The sequence below is a fragment of the Medicago truncatula genome, chromosome 3, assembly GCF_003473485.1.
Source record: "Medicago truncatula cultivar Jemalong A17 chromosome 3, MtrunA17r5.0-ANR, whole genome shotgun sequence".
NCBI lineage: Eukaryota > Viridiplantae > Streptophyta > Magnoliopsida > Fabales > Fabaceae > Medicago > Medicago truncatula.
In genome coordinates, this window is record NC_053044.1 from 26,520,686 (window position 1) to 26,543,685 (window position 23,000).

At 31.9% G+C, this 23,000-nt stretch overlaps 3 protein-coding genes and 1 long non-coding RNA gene across 4 annotated transcripts; 1 reads left to right on the forward strand and 3 right to left on the reverse strand.

Moving 5' to 3' along the window:
- Positions 1-421: 421 nt before the first annotated feature.
- LOC25489119 (naringenin,2-oxoglutarate 3-dioxygenase) lies at positions 422-4,777 on the reverse strand. The gene is made up of 3 exons (XM_013604559.3): positions 4,305-4,777; positions 3,124-3,552; positions 422-960 (listed from the first exon to the last, which is right to left on the reverse strand). Exons 1-3 carry the CDS (start codon positions 4,665-4,667, stop codon positions 688-690), a joined length of 1,065 nt encoding a protein of 354 aa, XP_013460013.1. The 5' UTR covers positions 4,668-4,777; the 3' UTR covers positions 422-687.
- Positions 4,778-5,396: 619 nt separating this feature from the next.
- LOC25489120 (50S ribosomal protein L19, chloroplastic) lies at positions 5,397-9,443 on the reverse strand. The gene is made up of 5 exons (XM_013604560.3): positions 9,250-9,443; positions 6,661-6,894; positions 6,484-6,570; positions 6,245-6,378; positions 5,397-5,723 (listed from the first exon to the last, which is right to left on the reverse strand). Exons 1-5 carry the CDS (start codon positions 9,352-9,354, stop codon positions 5,624-5,626), a joined length of 660 nt encoding a protein of 219 aa, XP_013460014.1. The 5' UTR covers positions 9,355-9,443; the 3' UTR covers positions 5,397-5,623.
- Positions 9,444-14,141: 4,698 nt separating this feature from the next.
- Positions 14,142-14,706, forward strand: LOC112419822 (uncharacterized). Its single transcript, XR_003009885.2, has 2 exons — positions 14,142-14,388; positions 14,470-14,706. It is a non-coding gene; the product is annotated as an uncharacterized lncRNA (long non-coding RNA).
- A 2,722-nt stretch (positions 14,707-17,428) lies between these two features.
- On the reverse strand, positions 17,429-20,257 carry LOC25489121 (zinc transporter 11). Its single transcript, XM_013604561.3, has 3 exons — positions 19,720-20,257; positions 18,392-18,441; positions 17,429-18,283 (listed from the first exon to the last, which is right to left on the reverse strand). The coding sequence occupies exons 1-3, from the start codon at positions 20,189-20,191 to the stop codon at positions 17,753-17,755; spliced, it is 1,053 nt and encodes a 350-aa protein (XP_013460015.1). The 5' UTR covers positions 20,192-20,257; the 3' UTR covers positions 17,429-17,752.
- Between the last annotated feature and the right edge of the window lie 2,743 nt (positions 20,258-23,000).

Sequence of the window (23,000 nt, forward strand, 5' to 3'; positions counted from 1 at the left end):
AACATGTAGTTCATTTCCAAATCCTTGATACCTATTATCCTCATCCTAAATTTTATGGTGTTCTTTTTCTATGTATTCAGTATGATTTGATAACAGTTATTACTCATAGAGGAAAAATAAATGAAACGGAAAGCTTCAGAAACCGGTAATCGATTCTATGTATGTTTCTATTCTCTTTAAGTGGTACAAATTTATTACACCTATTTTATGATAACAAATAGATAATGGCAATGCATTCTTTTAACGTGAAACAATGAGTTAGGTTAGGTGTGACTGACGGCTAGGGTTTTCTTTTGGTACAAATGAAATAAAGTTTGAGCCATGAGAAGATATGAGAGAAATTAAATGAGTTAAGAAGTATTTTAAGTTTGTCTTTAATTTTCGGTCTAATCATAAAAAATGTTAGCATCGGTTCTTTGGATATCAAAATAAAAAACTGAAAGCCGAACCAAACTAGATCGGTTAAGTTTTAAACCGAACCATTCAAGGTTGAATACTATTTCAGTTTGGTTTGGTTTAGACTTTCAATTTCATCGATTTTGTTCGAACCACTTACACTTTTTTCATCCATTACAAACATAAATGCAAAATGATACATATAAAAAAAATCAAACAAGAGAACCAACAACATAAAAAGGGACAAATATATAAATAAAAAACAAACAACACCAAAAGCTCCACCCAAAACTATTTTGCCTTCTGCATGTCCCTAAGTTCTTTATCTTCTTTACCCATCTTCTTCATCCTAGCAGTCTCAAGGTCATTGCTCATATTCCTCCTGAATATTTCAGCAAAAGTGAGAGGTTCCTCCATCACAGATTTCTCTCCCTCTCTAACCTTCAAAGGGTACACAGTTGCATCTGTTGCTGGATATTGGAATGTTGCAACGGATAAACGACTGTAGCTGGAATTCACCACTGCCCTGTGATCAGCTTTCTTGAACCGTCCATTACTTAAATACTGCATGCACCATGGGCAAATTAACAAATCTGAGAAAATAATAATTAGTACCTCCCTAAATATAAGACCTTTTTGAAGAAAAAAAAATTGTTCTTTTTTATGAGATCTCTTTGCTCTTTTCAACTACATTAATTATTTTTTTCACATACATGTCCTTATTTATTATACTCCCTCCGTCCCAAATTGTATGTCGCTTTAGGGGAAAAAATTGTCCCAAATTATATGTTGTTTTACAATACTAATGTAACATTAATGTTACTTTTTCTATTATAACTTTAACTATTTATTGCTCTCTCTTCTTTCAATTCTTTCATTTATCTTTCCCATATTATTTATTAATCACAATTTTGTAAAACAACTCATAATATCTATTTTCCACACAATATTAATTGCATTTCTTAATATGTGTGAAATGTTCAAAACGTCATACAATTTGGGACGGAGGGAGTACATCTTTTTTTTTAATCAGCAATAAATAACATGTTGAAAACATAAACTAACCCTCTCTCTTAAAGGATAAAATTGTAAAAATAATAGTAATTACAAACATATTTAATACAAATATTCACTGTCTTAATTCCCGTTATTTTTTCAAAAAGGCCCTATAATTAAGCAATAAAATAGCACACTACACTACATAGTAGCAAAATGAATGATTATCACAAAATTAATGAATCATGTTAAATATTCACCAAATCTTTTCAATACTTCTTAAAATAATGGGCCTAAAATCATTTTGTATTACTTAAATGACAAGTTTTTTGTTTTTGGGTACAATTTAAATGACATGTTCTTAGGTCTAATAATTGAGGATCCACATAATAATAATAATAATAATAATAATAATAATAATAAGAATAATAATAATAATAATAATAATAATAATAATAATATAGTAGTCATGTTAACCGGTATCTCCGAAGTTAAGAAGTCAAATATAATAATATTTGTATTAAATACTTAAATAATTATCTAAAAAATATAATATTTACATTCAAAATTGTGTAATCAATGCATTAAATACTTCCTCTTTTGACTAAAAATATTATCTTTTAACTTCCTTAACCGATGTCCTGAGACACAAGTTAGTATTATCCTAATAATAATAAAGTCTTCGGGGATCCTTTTAGTATGAGTGACTCACATAATATTAATGGTGATTATGATTGGAAAGAAAAAGAAAAAAAAAACTAGTTTTAGAACAAAAAGATACTAGTTCCATTATTAGATAATATTTATTTTCTCATTTTTCTTTGCATTCTAATTGCATACAAGAAGTTTCCGTGAGTGTAATTCAATTGATATGAACAATATATATAGAGTAAATTACACTCCCCTCCCCTTAAAGATGCTTGAATTACACTCCCCTCCCCTCTTAAGTTAAAATATACACTTTACTCCCTCAATATTTTTCTTATGTTAAAATTTATATTCCCCTCCCTTATAAGATGCTTGAATTACAAACCCCTCCCTTAATAATTAAATATGCACTACACTTTAATCTATTTGAACATAAATAAATATTCTTATAATATATATTAATTTTGAATCACCATTTAAGAAAAATTAATTCATTTCTTTATAGTTTAAATGTCAATGATAATTAAATTTAAATATATTGCTATTGATTTTATAAATTAGAGTATAAAATTAACTTTTAAATAATCATGCTTTAATCATTTTAGTAATTTTTCACATATATTAATTTTGTTTTGGGTTGTTTCATATTTTATAATAGAGTTTAAAACTACATGTTAATGAAATTGTGAATAAAAAATAGCGAAAAATATGTATTCAATTTTTTATTATATTAAAATAGACCCGCAAATTTATTTTTTTTAAGTGTGTTAAATTATTATTTTTTTGCTAGATTATTAGAAATAATAAAAAAGAATATTGAGGGAGTAAAGTGTAGATTTTAACATAAGAGGGGAGAGGAATGTAATTCAAGCTTCTCTTAGGGGAGGGAAGTGAAATTTTTTCTAATATGTTTTGAATAAGAGGGGAGGGGAGTGTATATTTTAAGTTAAGAGAGGAGGGGAGTGTAATTCAAGCATCTTTGAGGGGAGGGGAGTGTAATTTACTCATATATATAATATACATATATATACACGTAAGTATGAGGTTTAAACCCCGGCAAAAAAAAAAAAAAATTGTACTTACGTGACCATGATCTCCAATATTGACAACAAAAGCACCTTTCACTATCGGAACAGTGATCCACGTCTCACCATCATCTCTAGTAACTTGAAGGCCACCCACTTGTTCTTGAAACACCAGAGTGATTGTGCCAGGATCAGTGTGTCGTTTCAGGCCAAGAGTAAGGTCAGGTTGAGGGCATTTTGGGTAGTAATTTACCACAATCTTTTGAACCATATCAACACATGCTTTTGTCAAAGCTTCTTTTTCTAATCCCATAGCCTCAGATAACACCTCAAACAACTTGCATGTTAAACTCATTAGATTCTCACTGTATTGTTCTGTTACCTCTTTCCATCCTTCTGGCTTGTTTGGCCACCTTGAATAATCTCTTTCTCTAATTGGGTATGAAAAGTATATCATTAGCTCTCTCCAATCCTTCATCTCTTCTCCCTGTAAATATTTTTGAATGGCTCATACCGGTTCATATTAAATACATCCTATAATTCAATATTTATTATTTAGAGTAGCTCGATATAAATCAATGTTTATTATTTGTTTTTGACACTTTTGGCTTTCTGGCACCTAAACCTTTTATATAGAGTTCAAAGGAGCATCCACAACAATATCATGATTCCTTGATCCGTAAATGTTATATTTAAAATGATTGGTTTTGTCATCTAAAAATGTCTAACAGCGCATCTTCTTATCCGTTTGTCTTCTATTCATATGTTGCTAATCCTTGATATATGGATATTTTGACTCCAAGAGTAAGTCTATAGACTTACTCCAAATCTTGGCCATTAATTCTAATATTAATCAATGATTTAGGTTGATTATTAATAATTGATATGGTAGACTTTAATTTTCTTTTTTATGGTACTTAAACACTCATCATCACAAAATGACAAAACAATTAATAACTTTTAATTTATTGATTTTGTAAAAAAACAAAAACTTTTAATTGATTGATTTTTTTTTATTCACCTCCTTTGCAAAAATTATCCCTTCCTTTTTCAATTCTTGGACTATTTATTTACAATTTTTTATCACAGCAACTTTTCAGATCTTTCTTTACAATATATCAAACGAAAATTGAAGATTTTTCAGAGTTCATTTAAAATAAAAATAAAAAACCTTAAAAACTAGAGATCCAAGTGTGTGAGAAGTGAAAGAAAGAGAGAAAAAGAAAAATATTGTCTTACTGGGAGAACACTAGAGACTACGAAGCCACCCTTTTTACCATCAGACATGTCAAACTGAAGCTTCTCTTCTGGTGGCAAATCAAAGAACCCTTTAGAAAAACTGGTCATCTCAGAAATGAGCTTTTGATCCACGCCATGATCAACAACTTGGAAGATACCCCAGTTCTCGCAAGCTTTTGCAATCTGGTTGCAAATTTCTACTCTGCGGCCACCAATGTCGTCGATTCCTGCGAGAGAAATAATTGGAATCTCATTGCTGAACTGATTGTAAGCAACTTTTGGACGACTGATTTCGTCCCGGATGAAACTAGACTCGAGGGTGTTTTTCTGAGCTATATAATCGAGAGTTTTTGCTGGTGCCATTGTTTGCTTGAAAAGTTAGAAATGTTTCGCTGTTTTTTTGGTTCCTCTTGGCAATAATACTCTTGTGATCGAGAGTTATATAATAGAGATAAGGATAATGCTCAGTTTCTCTTATAAAAGTTGAGTTATTGTGATCGAAGTTAATTAATTAATAAGTTACACGTTTTTTGTATGTGTAATTATTTTATACTCCCTCCGTCCCAAATTATAAGAAAAAAACAAAAATCACATTATTAAGAAAACTAAAACATAAAAATTTAGAGTATAGTTTTGTGTGTTTTCTTTGAAAAAAGTTTTATAGGAAGATGTAAAAACAATTTTCATTGGCTATTGGTTATGGAAAAAATGAAAGAAAGAGAAAATTGAATGTAATATACATTTAATTTTATGAGAATAACAAAAAAAAATCTTGAAAAAGATAAAAGTTTGACTTTTTTGCTTATATTTTGGGACAAAGAAAATGTGTTTTTTTCCTTATAATTTGGGACGGAGGGAGTATTTTTTGGTAGCTGGCAATGGATGGTACATTTGAGCAACAATTGAGCCAGAGCAAATAATAATACTAAATAAAAGTTATAATTTACACCAATTCCCCTAAAAGAAATAATTTACACCAATTATTCACTCTACAATACGAGAGATATATCCTCTCAAAAAAAAGAAAAAAGAGAGATATCAATAGAGAGCAGTATATCGCTTTATTTCCTACTCTAACAGATTACTCATGCATTAACCTTTCCAAAACACGACATGATCGAAAGGGTAGAATAAAAATGTAATAATTTTTTATGGTCATAAGCCATATTGAAATAAAGAATCTAGATTGACAACAAAACAGAAGAATGCATGTGAATACATTAAAATGCATGTGATCGAATACATATGGAGATAGTGAGTATAACAAAATTATTAATCACAAATTCAAATTCCAACAGGCTGAAGATTAGTGTCAGTTTTTATTTTAGAGCATTCATTTTATCCCTCAGGTAGTAGAGTTTGGCTCTTCGAACTTTCTTCTTGTCCAGCACCTTTATCTCCTTTATGTTAGGTGAATACCTGTCATAAGAGTATCAATTAGCTCAAGAATAATATGACTTCAAGCACAATTAACTTTAAATTGGAAGATCACAACACAACACGTTGAACTGGATTCCATGCACACACACATAAAACACATTAAATTCATAGTCCAATAATAATAAGTATTTTTCTAAACATAAGATGTGTTTCAATAGGTTTTTGATGAACCCCAAAGTGCTTTAAGAAATTATACAGTGAGCTTGTAACTAGAATTCAAATAACTATCATCATAGCATCATCAGGTTCTTAGTGAAGCAATTCTTTTTACTCTCTTTTATGGGTGGCAAGTGAAGCAATTTAAGCTTTTCCTATTTTAACTACACACTTCTTAAAAGCCAACAAACAGAGACATGTATCACTGGATTATGTTTACTTTTTTACCAGTTCAAAATAGCAGGTATGCAAGCAAATAAAGAAATGATAACCCAGTTCTACAAAACTCCGGCCGAAGTGCGGTTACAAGCAGATATACATAAAATATGGAAGGTAATACTTACAGTGGGAATAGAGACTCAATTCCAACCCCAGCTACCATCCTTCTAAGTCTGAATGTAGTGTGGAGTCCACAATTACGCCTTGCAATAACAATCCCTTTTATAATAGAAACACGCCTCTTGTTCTCCGGTACTTCCTATGATATATGACATAACAGTAAACAAAAGATCACATCAATCATATGAACAAAAACTACACACAGCACAAGTTCGAGTGTATCTTCAAAAGCAAATTTTCATACCACTTTGAGCTGCACAATATAACCAGGCTTTATATCAGGTACCTCTCTCTGTCCTTTCACCTCCTCCACTGCTTCCTTGTCTAAAATCTAAAGAATGTAACAATAAATACCAACAATATTTACAAATGATTAAACAAAATGAATCTTCATTTAAAAGAACACAGGGAAGTCACATGCCTGCATAATGTGCCTTGCAGTTTTGTCTAATCTCTTAAATTTGATGCGGGGAGGCAATTCAGGTTCTGGTAAGGAACTATCTTCAGAAGAATCAACAGAATTTGTCTCGGTAGACATAAACCTGCTTCGGAAATGAGGGACTAACACAGAACCATGCTGATATGAAGGCAATCTAGTCAAACCATTAGCAGACTCAACTCTAGAGCATACATTTGTCTGAGGAGACATTGTAACCTACACAAGAAATTGTGACAAAAGAGGTAAGCACTCTCAGAGATTATCCCAACTTGGATAAACAACTTTTTTAATTGAAACCGAAAAACAACTCATATATATAACCAACAAAAACAATGTATAAGAAGCGCACAAAGCACAAAAAGATCCGACAAAAAATGCAAAACCCCCAGACCACAAGCACACAGCTGCTAACACAGTATGCAGATAATTACGTTAAAACAACTAATCAGTACTCCTAATTGCTCAACTAATGAAACAGCCTTATAACCTGGCTTCATTGGATCATGAAGCATCTAATTGAAAAAATCTACACTGAACAGCACATGTGCCTGCAACACTGACACTAATTCCACCAATACAGTTAATCAATCCAATATCCCCAACATCAAACCCAGCTCTGCTTAGCACCTGACCTGTCCACACAAACCAAACTGTGGACGCCTGACAGCAGCAAAAATCAGACAGAAATTCCAGTAATGTGACAACCATGCATGCCATACTATCATTGTGCAGTCTAATTCAGCAAACCACCAACGGGTAGACAAAGCAAGAGGATTGAACATCCATTGTGCAATTGAATATTTGAAACCAGTTCCTTTCTAATGCAACCAATTCCAAGAAATCACTTTAGGTTGTTCTAACATTAAATCCACAGATACGGGAAACCGCTTTACCATGAAAAATTGCAAGATGTTAGCCTTCCAAATAGACCACAAACAAGCAAGCAAACCCAGCATAATAAATTTAAGTTCCACTTCTTTTCCTCCATTAAATAATCCCGCAAATAAGCTGAGATTGTTGCTTTCTACTCTTACATTATGTTAAACCAAACTCACTCCCATCCATTTAGCAAGATCCACCCAAACTTCAGAGAAAATAAATTTCAAATTGTTTTCATATAAGTTGTTTACAAATCCTATCCTAGAGAGCCTATGAAAGTAAACTAAAAATAACTTATGAACATGTCATAAGCTATTTTCAAAAGCTCTCACAGATAACTTGATCCAAACAGACTCATATCCCAAATTCCATAGCATATAGAAAAGGGCAAAACCTAATCACATGCATGAAATATGAAACAACACAGCACATGAACGAACCTAAGCAAACTATTTAGTCCCTCTGGCATTGATTATAAGCAAAAGTTGGTCAAAGAAAGTTGATATACTTTGTCCAAAATTTTAACCAAATACATTACCTTTCTTTGACCTACTTTTGCTTATAATTATGTCATATTCAATTAAATTATTCATGTGCAGAGATTAGGAAGGACAAAAGATTACATGGTCCATACAATGAGCATAATATCACCCCAAGAACAAACATTACTCTGATAACTATATTAAAGATATAATCGGTATCTAAACAAAATTAGGAATCAAAACTATTTTTATCTGAAAGACATTGGACCCCGCCGTAATGGAATCAGAATAGTGCAATTTCAGTTGATCTAGGATCCTCTTAATTCCAACAAGAATGTGATCTGTGGTGGTCAAATACTTTGACTCACTTCCCTTACTAATCTTAGATCCATTCCAAATCAATTGCCTCATTAACCATCCTTATCAGATAATCAGTACCACTCTGCACTCAAGTACCACTACAATGCATAAATTATATCGCACTTCCAAAATTTTCTTACCTTACCAATTTGTAACATGATACAACAACCTCTCATCCTCATTCACGATCATAAAGTACTTCTAGAAACACCTAATACCACTAATTATACTACACCACATATACCTCTCCACCTGATATGTACACACACAAATTAGCTGATGCCAAACATACACCTCCCTGCACTTGTTTTCAGTGTGTGCTCAAAAGATAGCAACTCGTCACCATGTGCCCGTCACCGAGTTCATCAAACCAAAGCTTGTTATGATGTTCCTCAACTATACGATTTTAACAAACACCCCCGTTATCAGATTGAAAACCATTTAAACAATTACCAAACCTCTTTCTTTAACAAAAACATCTCTCAAATTACCAGACAGCCACCTTTATGCTATAAATGTTAAAATAAGCTGTTTCCATAAGATAAAATAAAGTCAAATTGTTTTCATATAGGCTATAAGATGTTTCCATAAGCTATTCTAAAGAGCTTATGGAAATAAGCTGAACATGTCATAATCTATTGTCATAAGCTGTCTCAGAAGTGCTTAAGCTATTATATAAGCTCAAATAACTCAATCAAATCGAAACAGACTTGTATCCCAATTTTTCTATAGCTTATACAAAAAATGAAACAACACAACACATTAGCGAAACTAATCTAACTAATTTATGTCATATTCAATTCAATTATTCATTAAATTATGCACATTGAAATGAAGTGAAAGTGCTTACGGTGGAGAAAGAGATTTGGCGGAGATAGGTCGGAGATTGAAATTCCGATAAAGAGCGAGTGAGAGATGAACGGAGGAGTGACGAGAAGAGTCTTCGTGAAGCCATGGCTGGTTTGCAGAGAGGAAGAAGAAAAGCTTTGGTGTTGTTAGGGTTTATGGTTTGCGAAGGTTTCGCGTTTTGTGACTGAACGATGTCGTTTTGTGATTCGGGTAATCGCTCGGAATATAACCCGATACGACCCGAATTAGTGTGGTTTTAAGGGTTTGGTTTTTAACAATTCACTAGGGATGACAAAATGGGTCGGACCTGTCGGATTGGTCCGTTTAACCAGTCATTTTTATCTGAATTGAGATTTTAAACCTGACATAAGTAGGGTGCCCGCTCCGCCTAACCCGCTAAAAAACGGGTAAGTGACGGGACGGGGCGGGTTGACCCGTTTGGATTTTTTTTGTTTAGTGACCAAAGTTTGAACTCTGGAACTTGCATATTTTATGCATTGTCCCAACCAACTGAGGTAAGCTCACGATGACATCCGTTTGGTTGATATGATAAAAAGAAACTCTCTTTTTCACTTATTTTTATTTATAGTCAAATCAATTTTCACTTCCATATATTTGGGGAAAAATTCAATTAATTTTATCACTTTTGTTTTATGATTTTAGCCTTATATTTTTAACAGTTTAGTTAATTGATAACTCATGGAGTTTTCATTTTCAATGTTTTATTGATTTATTATAAAATATTAGAAGATGTAATCTATATGTTTGAATAAGTATTTTCATAATTTTAGTAGATTTATTAGTTATATATTTAGATTTCTTTAAATTGGTTTTAAATTTATATATTTTTATATTGTTTATGTGAAGATTTTAATTTTTTTTTTAATGCATTGACGGGTCAACCTGCCGGTCCGCCATAAAACGGGGTGGGGTGAGATTTTCAACCCTATTTCTCTAGTTGGCCCGCCCCGCTCCGCCCCTTTTATGACGGGTTATTGATGGGGAGGGGTGGGACGTGGGCGGGTTGACTCTTTTTTCCATCCCTAATTCAATTCACCCATCTATTTGGATTAAAAAATTACTCCATCCGTTTTTTTTTTTGCAAGTACACCATCCATCCGTTTCTAAATATAAGCAAATTTGACTTTTTATAGTCATTCAATTAATGATGTATTTGGTTCATATTAAGAGTTTTATTTATTTCTATTCTACACCCATCAAATTTTTTATTTTTACTTTTAAATTTTTTATTACGTGGACTGCCACGTGGCAAAAGTTGCACAGTCAGCAGCTGTCACGTGGGCTAAATCATGTTAGCTTAGCGAAAAAGTGGGCCCATGAACTTTTTTAAAAGACATAAAATTTTGCAAGAACCTTTAATAAAAAAAATATTGGTTCTTGCTAACTTGTGCCCTAAGAAACTAAATATAGTAATTTGATCTTGAAAATTGTGCATTCATAGTCTTAAAAATTTAAAAATTTAAAAATTTACCTTTTCAATGTACCATTTATTTTTCAATTCCACTTTTAGATCATTCTCTTGTACCCTTATGGCACAAGTTATCATTTTCCAAAAATATTTTGCAAGGATCAAAAGTCAAACGAGTCATATTTGCATAAATTATTTACATATTTAAGCCTTTTATAAGCCTAAAGAAGAAAATTTATCTCAGGGTTGATGTGTAACGCCCGTTTTGATTTATCGTATTATTTTAATGAGTTTAGAGTATATTTTTATATATTTATGTGATTTATATGATTTAAGTGATTTATGTGATTTTATGAGATGTTGTGACTTATTTTATTGTTTAATAAAATAAGATTTGAAAATAAAATAAATATTGAGATGAGGGGTTGTTTTGAGATTTTAGAGAGTTTTGTGTCAAAAAGAGGAAATAAGATAAAATAGATGGGAAGAGATAAATAGGAGAAAACCTAAGTCAGAATAGTTTTCACGTACGTTCAGTTTTGGAGAAAGGGGAGAAAAGTCAAGAGAAGAGAAGAGAACCAAGAGAGGCTTCCGATTTCGATTTGTTAAGGTAAGGGTGAGACTAACATTCAATTCTCTTAAGCTGATAAATTTGATGGTTAGATTTAACATGTGTAGGTTAGTTTTTAAGAATTGGAAAATTAGGGTTAAGAGTCATAAATGATGGATAGATGATGTAGAATTGCTGAATTGATGTAGAAAGTGTTTACATACCTTAGATAATCCATAGGATGATGTTTAGAATCAGTTTTAAGCTTTGAACCATGTGATTAGGTGAATTTTCGTAGAAATATGCATTCTGCCCGAGCCTGGATTCATCGCTCGCCCTCGCGAGCGATGATCCTCGCCTAGCGAGCAATTCCCTTCGCCTCGCCATAGCGAGTTGACCAGTGAGGAAAGCCTGAATTTGTGAATTAATTCCTTTAGTCGAACTTTATATGATTTTGAGTGCCTGAACATGTTTAAGAATGATTAGGCAAAAATTTAGATTGAAATTGAATTCTGGGAAGTTAAAAATGGGATTTTGTGGGAAAAATGTCAAGTTCCCGAGAGCACCCATTTTGAGTTCGCCAAGGCGAACAACCAATTTTCTGAACTCGCCATATCGAGTAATGTCCCTCGCCTCGCGAGCTGCCCAGAGACAGTCAGCCTTGTTTAGGGTTTTGCGATTCTTTGTCGCACGAGTTGTTAGGAGATAAACCTTGAGGCAGGAGTGAAGTTGTTTATAATATTACTGATGAACTGTGAATCTGTTATAAATGATTTAATGTTGTTAGTAATGTGATATAATTGTATATGCATTATGTGAATTATATAAGTTGTTCAAGTTGTTGTTGATTGTCATTGATATTGTTATATCTTGAAGTGATACTTTGATGTCTACGTTGCTGATGTATATTAATAAGCTGCATGAGTCGGTCTAAGATGAATGATGTCGTTCCAAAGTATTGGAGTCCTAAGTTGATGATGTTGTCTAAGATGTTTAAGTTGATTGAGTCCATGCATACTCATTAAAGTTGGGGGCTTGATGTCCTGGAGCCTTTGCTGAACACGTTGAGGGCTTGATGCCCTGGAGCCTTTGCTCAATTAAGTTGAGGGCTTGATGCCCTGGAAGTATATTAATACTTAAATACGTTGAGGGCTTGATGCCCTGGATTGATACCACATGCATGATTAGAAGTTGTTGAGTTGTTCATTTTACATGAAGTTGTTAATGAGGTGTTATATGATTATATTATTATCTATGGTGAAATTATGATGTCTTTATGTTGTTAAATATAATCGATGAATTATATGCTTAATATTATTGTTTGTGAAATCTCACCCCTTCTGCTTGGAAATGTTGCTCTTCGTATGAGTAACTTGCAGGTGATCGAGCATAAGTTGATGTAGTTGCTGTCGTGAGTGGGATATCTCTCACTGTGTCTTTAGGTGCTCTGATACGTAACGAGATGAGACTTGTTGCATGCTTTTCTATTCCTTACGTATTGCTTATAGATTTAGGTGTTAAGTTGTTGAATTAACTTTATGAGATGTTTGATGAGGCCTTTGTGCCAAAGACTATTTTAGATGTTGAAATAAATTCCGCTGCGAAGTTTTGAGTATTATGTTATTGAATTTTGAAGGATAATTAGTTAATCATTCCATTTATGATTTTAAGAAAGAAGTGTAACATTCCGTTTGTGATGATTACTCTGATTATTTAAATAAAAATTTTATGTTGGGAAAACGGGGTGCTACATGATGCATTCAACACATTGAAACTTGAAAAAAATAATTTTTCCTATATAAAATTTACCAATTACTTTTTTTTTTTGTTACAAACTTACCAATTGCTTTATGTTTTAGAATCTTTAACTAGTGCTTTAAAGACTTCATTTAAAAACTTACCAATTGTACATGTGTGACCTATTTAAAAACTTTAAATTGAGGATCTCCATTATAGATACTCTAAGGACACTTGTTAGCAAAATCTTATAAATAAAGGTATAGTGTTTGCAGGTTGGATTAAGTTGAATTTGACCAAGTTAAATATCCTAACCAACCAACCATCTTTGTTTTGGATGGAATGTTGAACCCGTATTTTTAACATTAAATTGGACCAAACCAAACCAATTATTAATGAATTGGATTTGGTTGAGATTGGTGTCATGCAAAATGATTACTTTTGAATTAAAAAAATGGTTTGTCTAACATATTCTACATTTAAGGGAACTAAAAATAGTAATTTTTTTTTATTGAAAAACATCAATTATTTATTAAAAAGATATATATTTAATATAAAATACACGAGTTTCAAGACAAATTTACCATTTTAAATTTTGATATTTATAAATGCTTTTGTTTTTCAATCATTATTAGTTTGGTATTTATAAATGGTATATTCAATGTAATGCTTTTGCACTCTATTTTTTTTCAAAAAAGTAAAATAAAAAATAGTTGTGATCTACTCATGAAAGGTTATAAAATAATAAAGGTTAAAGTATAATTTTCACCCCTTAAGTTTTAAAAAGTTGCGATTTTGACCCCTATGAAAAATGACAAAAGTGATCCCATGTTTAGGGAAATATGCTCTTTTGACCCCTAACATAAGAGAAGTCTGATATATTGACTTCTTATCTTCTCAAAAAGTTGCTATTATGGCCCCTTTTTGGGACATGTGGCGTCTTTTCAGCAATTTTGGGACGAAAGGGGCCAAAATTGTAATTTTTTTTAATAGGGGATCAAAATCGCAACATTTTAAAACTTAGTGGTCGAAAAGTGAGGTTAGCCAATAATAAAAATTTAGTAAGAAAAACATAATAAATTTTGATGATTGGTACGTTATTTATGTGACTCATTACTATGTGCTGCTAAATAATTAGACACAACCCATTGATCTATTTAAAAGACAATTAGTGTGAACAAACAACAACTCCAAAAATGCTAAAAACTATTTAAAGGTGTAAGGAGATGATTAAGTTTTTGAATTATAAAGTGATAAAGCTATTGGTTACATTCAAAGGGGTGAGGGTGGAGAAATTTGGTTGAAACCGGAAAGTTTACTTATGTTACAATTATCTTTATTTCCTTATTTCTTTTTCCAACGAACATTGAGGATGAGCTAATTTTTATCCTTTTCAAATTTAATTTTTACTTTTCATTTTTACGGTATTTAATTCTTTACTTTATAAACAACATTTCATCCTATTTTAGTTATATTATTTTATTCTTTGTTTCCTTTCATTCCAGCGCCCATCAGATGTAACAGAGTTTCTGATTGTCCAAAGATACGTTGCAATATTGGTTTTGTACTAAGGTGTTTATATAACCAATGTAAATGTGTTAGAATTACTCAACTAGTAGATTATGTGCTCAAATGATTTTGTATTTAGTGCCAGACTTCAAGAGAGTCATGCTCAAACTTTTAACTAATTGTCATTTGGTTATTGTATTGGAACTCAATAATTTGAATTTCTTTCCTCTTTATAACTCTGTGTCTAAAGAAATATATTTGTATAACTATTTATTTATTTTTTACAACTTTTGTGACAACTCTATCTCATATTCACATTATATTTTTATTTTTTTCTATTGTTTTGATTTTTATACTAATACCCCTTTTTTATTTTTGTAAATCTATGATTATCCCATAAATTGTCATTCAAAAGGTTGTTGAAGTAGCACAACTCATTTGTCTATGATTCTATGAACCAAACTTAATTTTCCTTATGGTATAGATTAATATATTTTTCCATTTTAAATTAAAATGTGCATAGTTAAAGCCAATATGATTATTTAAAGTAATAATTTATCATAAGAATAACATGGGATTTCAAATGAACATATATCAGTTCATCTTGAGCATGGATCTGGTTTTTAATAAAATTTGCTGTTTAAAAATAAATAAATGAACATATATCAGTATTTGTTAAAGAATGAATGTAAAGATTAATGATGTGTTTGATTTGCTAAACAGTAAGTACCTGACAAAATAGCATAAGAGAGAACTACACACAGAGCAGAACAACACAAGATAAACTTTTATATTATTGAATATATTTTGATCGTATACAATTTTTATAGTAAAAATATTATTTTGATATATTAGACAACTTGTACGAGAGATAAAAAGTTGTGTTGTGGTTTAGTGATATCTTCTCGAATTCTAGGAACAATGTATTAGAATTTGGGTCTGTTATTCATAAATATAGAGAAACTGTAGTTTCAAAATTAGTTTCCTTGTTCATTTGCTGATTAAAGTTTGTTCTATTGATAAGTATTCAACTAATATCTCAAAAAGATGCATATTAGAATCATGTTCAGTGATATGAGGGCGCCTGTTGGTCGGTAGTATGGGGAGCAGATTGTCTCAAATGACCGGAAAGTGCATTGGAATCAAAACCACACGTTTTTTTTTTCTTTCTATTTGACTTGGTCAAAATAATTAAAGAGCCATTGGATGGTGAAGATTTACACTAGACTGCATCCAGTGAAAAGTTCACTGGAGAGAATCCCCAATCGATAATATGTAAGTACATTTGTAAACTTCTTTGGATTTTGCATTTTTCAATGTCCTTGGCGATCTAGCAAGACCTAACTCACCAAAATTTTCTTTCAACAAATTAAAAACATTGGGTGGGTCATTTTGTTAGGAGTAAAGTGAATGTCGTTTATTATCTTATGACTTTGTATTGCTTTCATGTTTTTGAATATTTACCAAACTATATTACAAGTTCTATTATTTGTTTCACTGATACTACAAATTCTATTTTTCTATATTAAAAAAGGATATTACAAATTCAATTGTAAGTGAAATTCCAAGCTTAGTTCAATAAAATAAAAAATTATGATAACTTTGAGTTTGAGGCTTGTAATGAAAAAAGTTGTATTTGAGGAGCTTTATTCTGATACAAGATCACCAAACAAATAAATTAGAAAAAGAAACAATCAGTTTATAAAATAACCATAAGAGTGCATATAACTTTCTTGTTAAGGGATTCCATTGCTTATATTAGGTAATATGAGTATTGCTCTTGAGTGAAGTTTCAAATCCTTCAACCAACTAGGAAAACTGCTAACTTCATCCACACGCTTAGACAACTATTGTATTATCACGAATACAAAATGGTCAATAAATATTTGGGTAAATAGTCAATTTTCCCCCTGAAATTGTAAGTTTCATCAATTACCCCCCTGAAATTAACAAAATTTCAATTACCCCCCTGAAATTTCACAACGTTAGTCAATTTACCCCCTCTGTCAAATATTTCTGTTAGTGAACATGACGTTTTGCAAATACCCCCCTGAAGTTTTGCACTTATGTGCAAAATGCCCCCCAAACTTAAAAATTTATATATATTTTTTTAAAAAACAAACAATTAATAGTTAAATATTAAAGCTAACTATTAATTTTGGAGTTTGGAAAAACTACATACATATATATACATCAAAATAGGGAAAAATGTGTATTTTTAAAGTGACAATAATAGTTATTTCTAATAGACAAATTATTATTTTTAGAGGTTTATAAACAAATTAATAATCAGATTTAAATTTATATTTTCTCTTTCACCATCTTAGTTTTTTAACTCCTCCAACTCCTTCAACAATTTGCTCAAACCATTTAAACTACACAACCCCTAATATTAATCCACAAATGATCCCATTATTGTCACTTTAAAAAATACATATTTCCCCCCATTTTGGAGCCTATTTTGATGTATATATGCATGTAGTTTTCCCAAATTCCAAAATTAGTAGTTAGTTTTAATATTTAACTATTAATTGTTTGTTTTTAACAAAAAAATAATATAAATTTTTAAGTTTGGGGGGCATTTTGCACATAAGTGCAAAACTTCAGGGGGTTATTTGCAAAACGTCATGTTCACTAACTGAAAAAGTTGACGGAGGGGGTAAATTGACTAACGTTGTGAAATTTCAGAGGGGTAATTGATGTTTTGTTAATTTCAAGGGGGTAATTGATGAAACTTACAATTTCAAGGGGGAAATTGACTATTTACTCATAAATATTTCGAATCGAATTTTATGAAATGTATAATGTGTTACAATCGTTAAGTGCATGCTTGGAACAATAGATAGCCGCACTCACAGTGTACGTTGCTCAAACTCTAGTTTTTAGCTTCTGAAAACCACGGAAAAATGGGACTTGGGATACGAGATTGTCATTCTTGCCACGAAACCAAACACGACGTGAATATCTTTCTTTGTATATTATATGATATGAATGTTATTCACATGATACTTATATGATTGGTATTATGCAGATCATAATTTCAAGTTTCCAATGGAAAGTGAGTATGGAAACTTGTATCCTGCATCTATGGAACATGGACTTTGCCTAAATTGAAATGAGGCAAAATTGAACATCATCATTGAACTACAAAATATAAATATCATCCTTATAAAACAAATCAACTTGGCTAACTAACAAAAGGTATGATATTATTAAATCAAAAGTATTATAAACAATTAAAAATAAAAGACTAAAATTTCTTCTTGCTTCTGAAGCATCTTAGGTATCCCATATCATAACAACAGCTATAACTCCTATTCCCAGCGATACCGCAAGAAACTTCATATAGGCTGAGTCGGCCTTTGAATGTTTATGAGGCACATAACCCTTAGCAAATAGATGGTTTATTGAAACATAGATAAACACACCACAAGCTAGACCCATAGAAATGGCGAAAATCCAATCGGCCACATGACCTTGAGTTGTGGAATCTAATACAATTCCAATGGCCACACCAATTGGACTAGAGATTGCAAATGCAAAAGCGTAGGCTGCGCATGATAGTAGAGGTCGATTAGGAACCATCCTAAGGAGTGCTATGCCCATGGCAATGGCTGCAAATATTTTGTGCAAACAGATTGTCCATAAAGCTTTCCATGCGTCTGCTTTTGTCACGGAAACACCAATTGCTAAGCCCTCGAAAACAGAATGAGCACAAAGGGCGATTATGTATACATATATAAATATGTATACAGTATCTCCGATTGAGCTACTAGGTGCAAGATCAGCGTCATTGGTGCCAGCAGAACTCTGTTAACACAGAAAACAGATATACAGTTAAATTAGTGATGACTAGGCGAAAAAATTATGACTTTGTTCAAAACATTTTTTTACTGTGTAAAGCTACAAATATGTAACCTGATATTGTGACTGAGAATTAACACCGTTGCTCCTTCCTTTGTCTACCCCTGCAATTTGCACCAAAAGAAAAATAACTTTGTGTTAGACAAGGTGAATCTGAAGGATACATTCAAATTCAGTTTCATATTCGTTATATTGATGTTTTGTAATAATGATGAAAATATGGTGGTTTATATTTCAAGTTTCTGTTAGAAACTCGATTTGGTAAAATCAAAACATGAACATGATAATGACTGTGGTAACTGCAAGAATCTTTTACAACGCGAAATCGGAATTCACATGACAAGACTGCAAATATCAGAATTGAGTTTCTTGCAGCCACATATTCATATAGACAAATATGAGTCGTCTGATTTCAATTCTCAGTTGATAGATGGACTAAGAATATGAGTCGTCTGATTTTTATCCAACTATATATCGAGATGTGAATATTATATTCTTCCAACTTTAAGGAATCTAGGTCCACAAATATCTTGTACACCACAAGACTTTGAAAAGTCTAATGCCAAGTCAACCACTTATCCTTTTTTTTGGTTGAAACATCAACCATTTATCCTTCTAGCTCACAAGTCACTATATCACCATAAATAATCATAATGAAATAGAACTACCAGCAATTAATAAATTTTTCTTTATGGCATATTCCAACCTTTATAGTTAAGACTATTGTACCATACCACCAAAATTATAACCATATTTTCCCAACAAATAACAACACAGTTCAAAGACAGAAAAGTTATTTTTAAAATCGAATTGAATTGCATCATCAGAAGACCCTATAACATATTCAACTAAAACAAAACAACTAAACTCTAAACTCTAAAGTAAAAGTACCATAATCACTTTATCCCTAAAACAAAAAGGACCTTTTATATTTATTTATTTATTTGAGCTTATCTACTAGCATAAACACTTTTAAATTATTTGACAGAGCTTATTAAAACAACTTTCACATTAAATTTTCATAAGCTCATTTAGCTTATGAAAAAACTTAGCTTATACAAAAATAATTTGACTTTATTTTATCTCTTATTATATATATTATTACAAAAATAGAATTAGCTTATTCACTATGAAACACATACTCAGACCAGACATCGAACAGACAAATCAACACTGTTAATAATTTGAAGAGAAAAATATGTCATAATTCAATATATTTCTATGTGTCGGTGTCATACATGATATGTATCCGACACCAGGACGAGGAGTATGTGTACTTCATAGTTTATACATAAACACTTATATCGTGAAGGTGAATACTAAAATCACTTATTTAACCAAACAAGACCAAAGTCACAAACATAATATTAAAAAGCACTAACCTTGACCTTCAACGTCAGCACCAGCACCATGATTCGGCTTCTCCAAAAGAGAAGAAATAACACAATCAGCAAGCATAGTAATCAAATAACCAGCACAAGCCAACATGTATGCAAAAGGGTACTCTTTATCAGTCAAATCACCAAAAGTTTCATTAGCATCACTAAGAAAATGCATCAAAGCAGTTCCCAGAAACACTCCTCCAGCAAACTGTGTCCCTAATATCAAGAACCCTTCGTTCCATCTTAGCACGTAAGGTGAAACACCGGCAATGAAAGTGGCGAAGAAGATTACTATTAAGCAGTATACTTTTGTTAGGATTAAGGATTTTGAACGGAGGTTGTGGGGAGCTTCGGAGTCTGAGTCGGCGTCGATGTCGGCATCGTCGTCGTGGCCACCGTGAGAAGAAACGGAGGAAAAGAAGAGGAGAAGGAGAAGTGATAGGAAGAAGAAGGTTCGAAGAGAGAAAGACATTGAGAAGAAAAGAAGAGTGTAAGAAAAGAACAAAAATAGATTTGTAAGGAGTGTTACGGTAGGTGGATAATTAGGGAGATATTTATAGATAAATATAGAAGGAATCTTAATGAATCTTGTTTTACGTGGATCCAAACAAATTAAACTTTATTTTTTAGTATTTGGATCTCAATTCGGCAAAATTTTATTCATCATTCGACCGAACTTTGAATTATCAAAATCTTTTTGTTTGAAAATCGAAGGATTAAATCAAAAAACAACTGAACTCGATCTCTGTAGATTGTATATTGGTTTAGATATTGTTTATTATTATTTATTTTTTTAAATTGTTAAATCGATTGAACTGAACCAAACCAATTCAGGGAGATTTGGTCTAGTTCGAATTTCACAAGAAAATAATACAAATTAAGGTCGTACTAAACTAACTTTTTCTAATTGGTTTAATTTTCTTTTCTTTCAAAAACATAACCAAACTGACATGTTACACACCCCTATAGAAGGTATACACATTTGATATAGTGTGGCTCGTGTTCAAATCTACAATTCCCCATTTAAAAACACTCAATGTGTGTTAGTTTCGTCGTTTTGCAGAAGGTAAAAGAATATGAGAGATAGAAATAAAAATATATGGTGTAAATTATAATTTGATGCTAAAATCACATATATAATAAGAAGAAGAAAAAACCAGATAATTCAAAATTTGGTTAGGAAGGTCAACTAGAAATTATTTTAATCGCTAATAATCCAAATTTTAAAATGTGTGAGTTTAGCTCAGTTGGTAAAAATATTGCATATTATATGCAAGAGATAAGGTTCAAAGCCTAGACACCCTCACTTCTCCATATTTAAAATGTGTGAGGTCTAACCACTAAGACTACTTGACAAAAAATGTGGTTAGTAAGGTCAACCACAAATTGTTTTAATCACTAACAATCCAAATTAGTGCTCTGCATTTTTTTTAATCAGCAAATATTATTAAACGCTATCCCTGCAATACGCAAGGTATGGACGAAACAAGATATAAATGGTGCCGCATATATACGGTACACCATAACCACCAAACAAAGCCCTTGAGGATAAACCCACGAAAATATATCACCACCTAAGACGGACCTCTTAACAGAAACAAACACTGTAAGCACAATATCCACAACCACCCATCGTCACTACTCACCCCCAAAGAACACCACTCAAAATAAAACTCCCAGACTTCAACACCCAAGCTGAGCCACATTCGAAAAGCTCCTAACCGAATGAACAAGGAGCTTCCACAACCTCTCGACCTCCGATCCACCGAAAGAGCACAAAACAAAAGCTCAAAAACCAACTTGAGCCAAAAAGCTAACTCCCGATCTCGAATCAAAAGTGATCGGTCCACCAAACTTTAGAACCAAATCAACAGGGCACCCCTCGCCCCCGGTACACCAGAGAACACCATATCAAGTCAAACAAAATTGCAGCTAGACACCAACTCCCGATCTCGAAGCAAAAAACCGGCCCATCGGACACCAGCACACAATATGTAAGACGATAGATTTAACTTTAAATGTCAAATCATGATAATCTCAAATAATTTAATGATTTAATCCATATACACTAATTGTGTGTGTATATGTATATATTATCAGTGAATTATATATGTTCATCATTAAAATGTTTAATTTTTATCATATTTAACTTAAAACTCATGTAAATTATAAATCATGATTAATGATTCTGTAAAAAATAACAATTTATAAAAAAATATATATAATTATCTATTTTTAATTAGTTAATCTTATTTGAAGTTTATTAATTACTTGAAATGATAATCAATAAATTGAATTATATGATGAGGGTGAATTGATTGGATCTAGGAGAGGACTAGGACCGTATGAGCTGGTAGTGATGTTTGGTGTTGTGATAGGGTTTCCAATTTTGTACTACACCTTATGGTGAGTTATTATCACATAGACAAAGTGTACTACATTGGCCTATTGGTGGGTGTTGGTTGGTTGCAAGTTGCAATTTGACAAATTCCAACCCATTTGGAGAGAAAAGTCTGCGTACTACACAACTTGTGACCCACCCACATTGATTAGGGACCCTATCCCTAATTAGAACTTCTTTTGTGTGTGTATAGATTGTGTGATATGTGTAAACTTAAAAAAAAAAAAAATTGAACCAAATACACCATAATAATAGTAGTTGATAAAAAAAAAGCATCTTGAGTTTTTGTAGAGTGAAGTAATCAAGAGGGCCATCTTTTTGTCTAGATCTTGATGTTGTTTTCTTACGTTCCTTTACCGTTTCGTCACAATAGTCTATTATTTTTCTTAACCACACAAAGGTTAAACAAGAACTTTTAGATCATATATGTTTAATAATCTTTTAACTTATATGTATGTTTAGCTCCATCAAGAAAATGAAAGGTACAAATAATGTCCACAACTAGGACAACGGTAACGGAGAATATTCCACCATACCCCTCTTTAATATTGACTGCGTCTACTCTACTTGAAATTGACTCTCGTCCACTTGTTTTTCAATTCAAGAATTTTTCTCATCTTCAACATCACATTTTTGTGTCGAATTGTCAACACATCAAACACGGTAAGAGAAATGATAATTATACGTGTATGGACTTGAAGTAATTCATTCTAGTTGTACAAAGGATCTAGAGGTGCAGAGGAGGATGCATTAGTGCAGTAATGTAGTGCATAGCTGTTATAATGTAACTTTAGATTAGCACAAGTTTGTTACTAGAAGTGGGCATGACAATGGGGTGGGGTAGGGATGAGTTTTGTCTTCCTCATCCCCTACTCTCATA

What these genes read in the sequence shown, in the direction of transcription:
- LOC25489119 (XM_013604559.3), bottom strand. Translation starts at nt 4,667, where the DNA reads ATGGCACCAGCAAAAACTCTCGATTATATAGCTCAGAAAAACACCCTC. An exon ending in TAGTCTCTAGTGTTCTCCCA is followed by an intron (nt 3,553 to 4,304) that starts GTAAGACAATAT and finishes AAATATTTACAG; the next exon opens with GGAGAAGAGATGAAGGATTG. An exon ending in ATATTGGAGATCATGGTCAC is followed by an intron (nt 961 to 3,123) that starts GTAAGTACAATT and finishes TGGTGCATGCAG; the next exon opens with TATTTAAGTAATGGACGGTT.
- LOC25489120 (XM_013604560.3), bottom strand. Translation starts at nt 9,354, where the DNA reads ATGGCTTCACGAAGACTCTTCTCGTCACTCCTCCGTTCATCTCTCACT. An exon ending in GCCAAATCTCTTTCTCCACC is followed by an intron (nt 6,895 to 9,249) that starts GTAAGCACTTTC and finishes TTTCTTGTGTAG; the next exon opens with GTTACAATGTCTCCTCAGAC. An exon ending in CTGCAAGGCACATTATGCAG is followed by an intron (nt 6,571 to 6,660) that starts GCATGTGACTTC and finishes TACATTCTTTAG; the next exon opens with ATTTTAGACAAGGAAGCAGT.
- LOC25489121 (XM_013604561.3), bottom strand. Translation starts at nt 20,191, where the DNA reads ATGTCTTTCTCTCTTCGAACCTTCTTCTTCCTATCACTTCTCCTTCTC. An exon ending in TGCTGACGTTGAAGGTCAAG is followed by an intron (nt 18,442 to 19,719) that starts GTTAGTGCTTTT and finishes TGCAAATTGCAG; the next exon opens with GGGTAGACAAAGGAAGGAGC. An exon ending in ATTCTCAGTCACAATATCAG is followed by an intron (nt 18,284 to 18,391) that starts GTTACATATTTG and finishes CTGTGTTAACAG; the next exon opens with AGTTCTGCTGGCACCAATGA.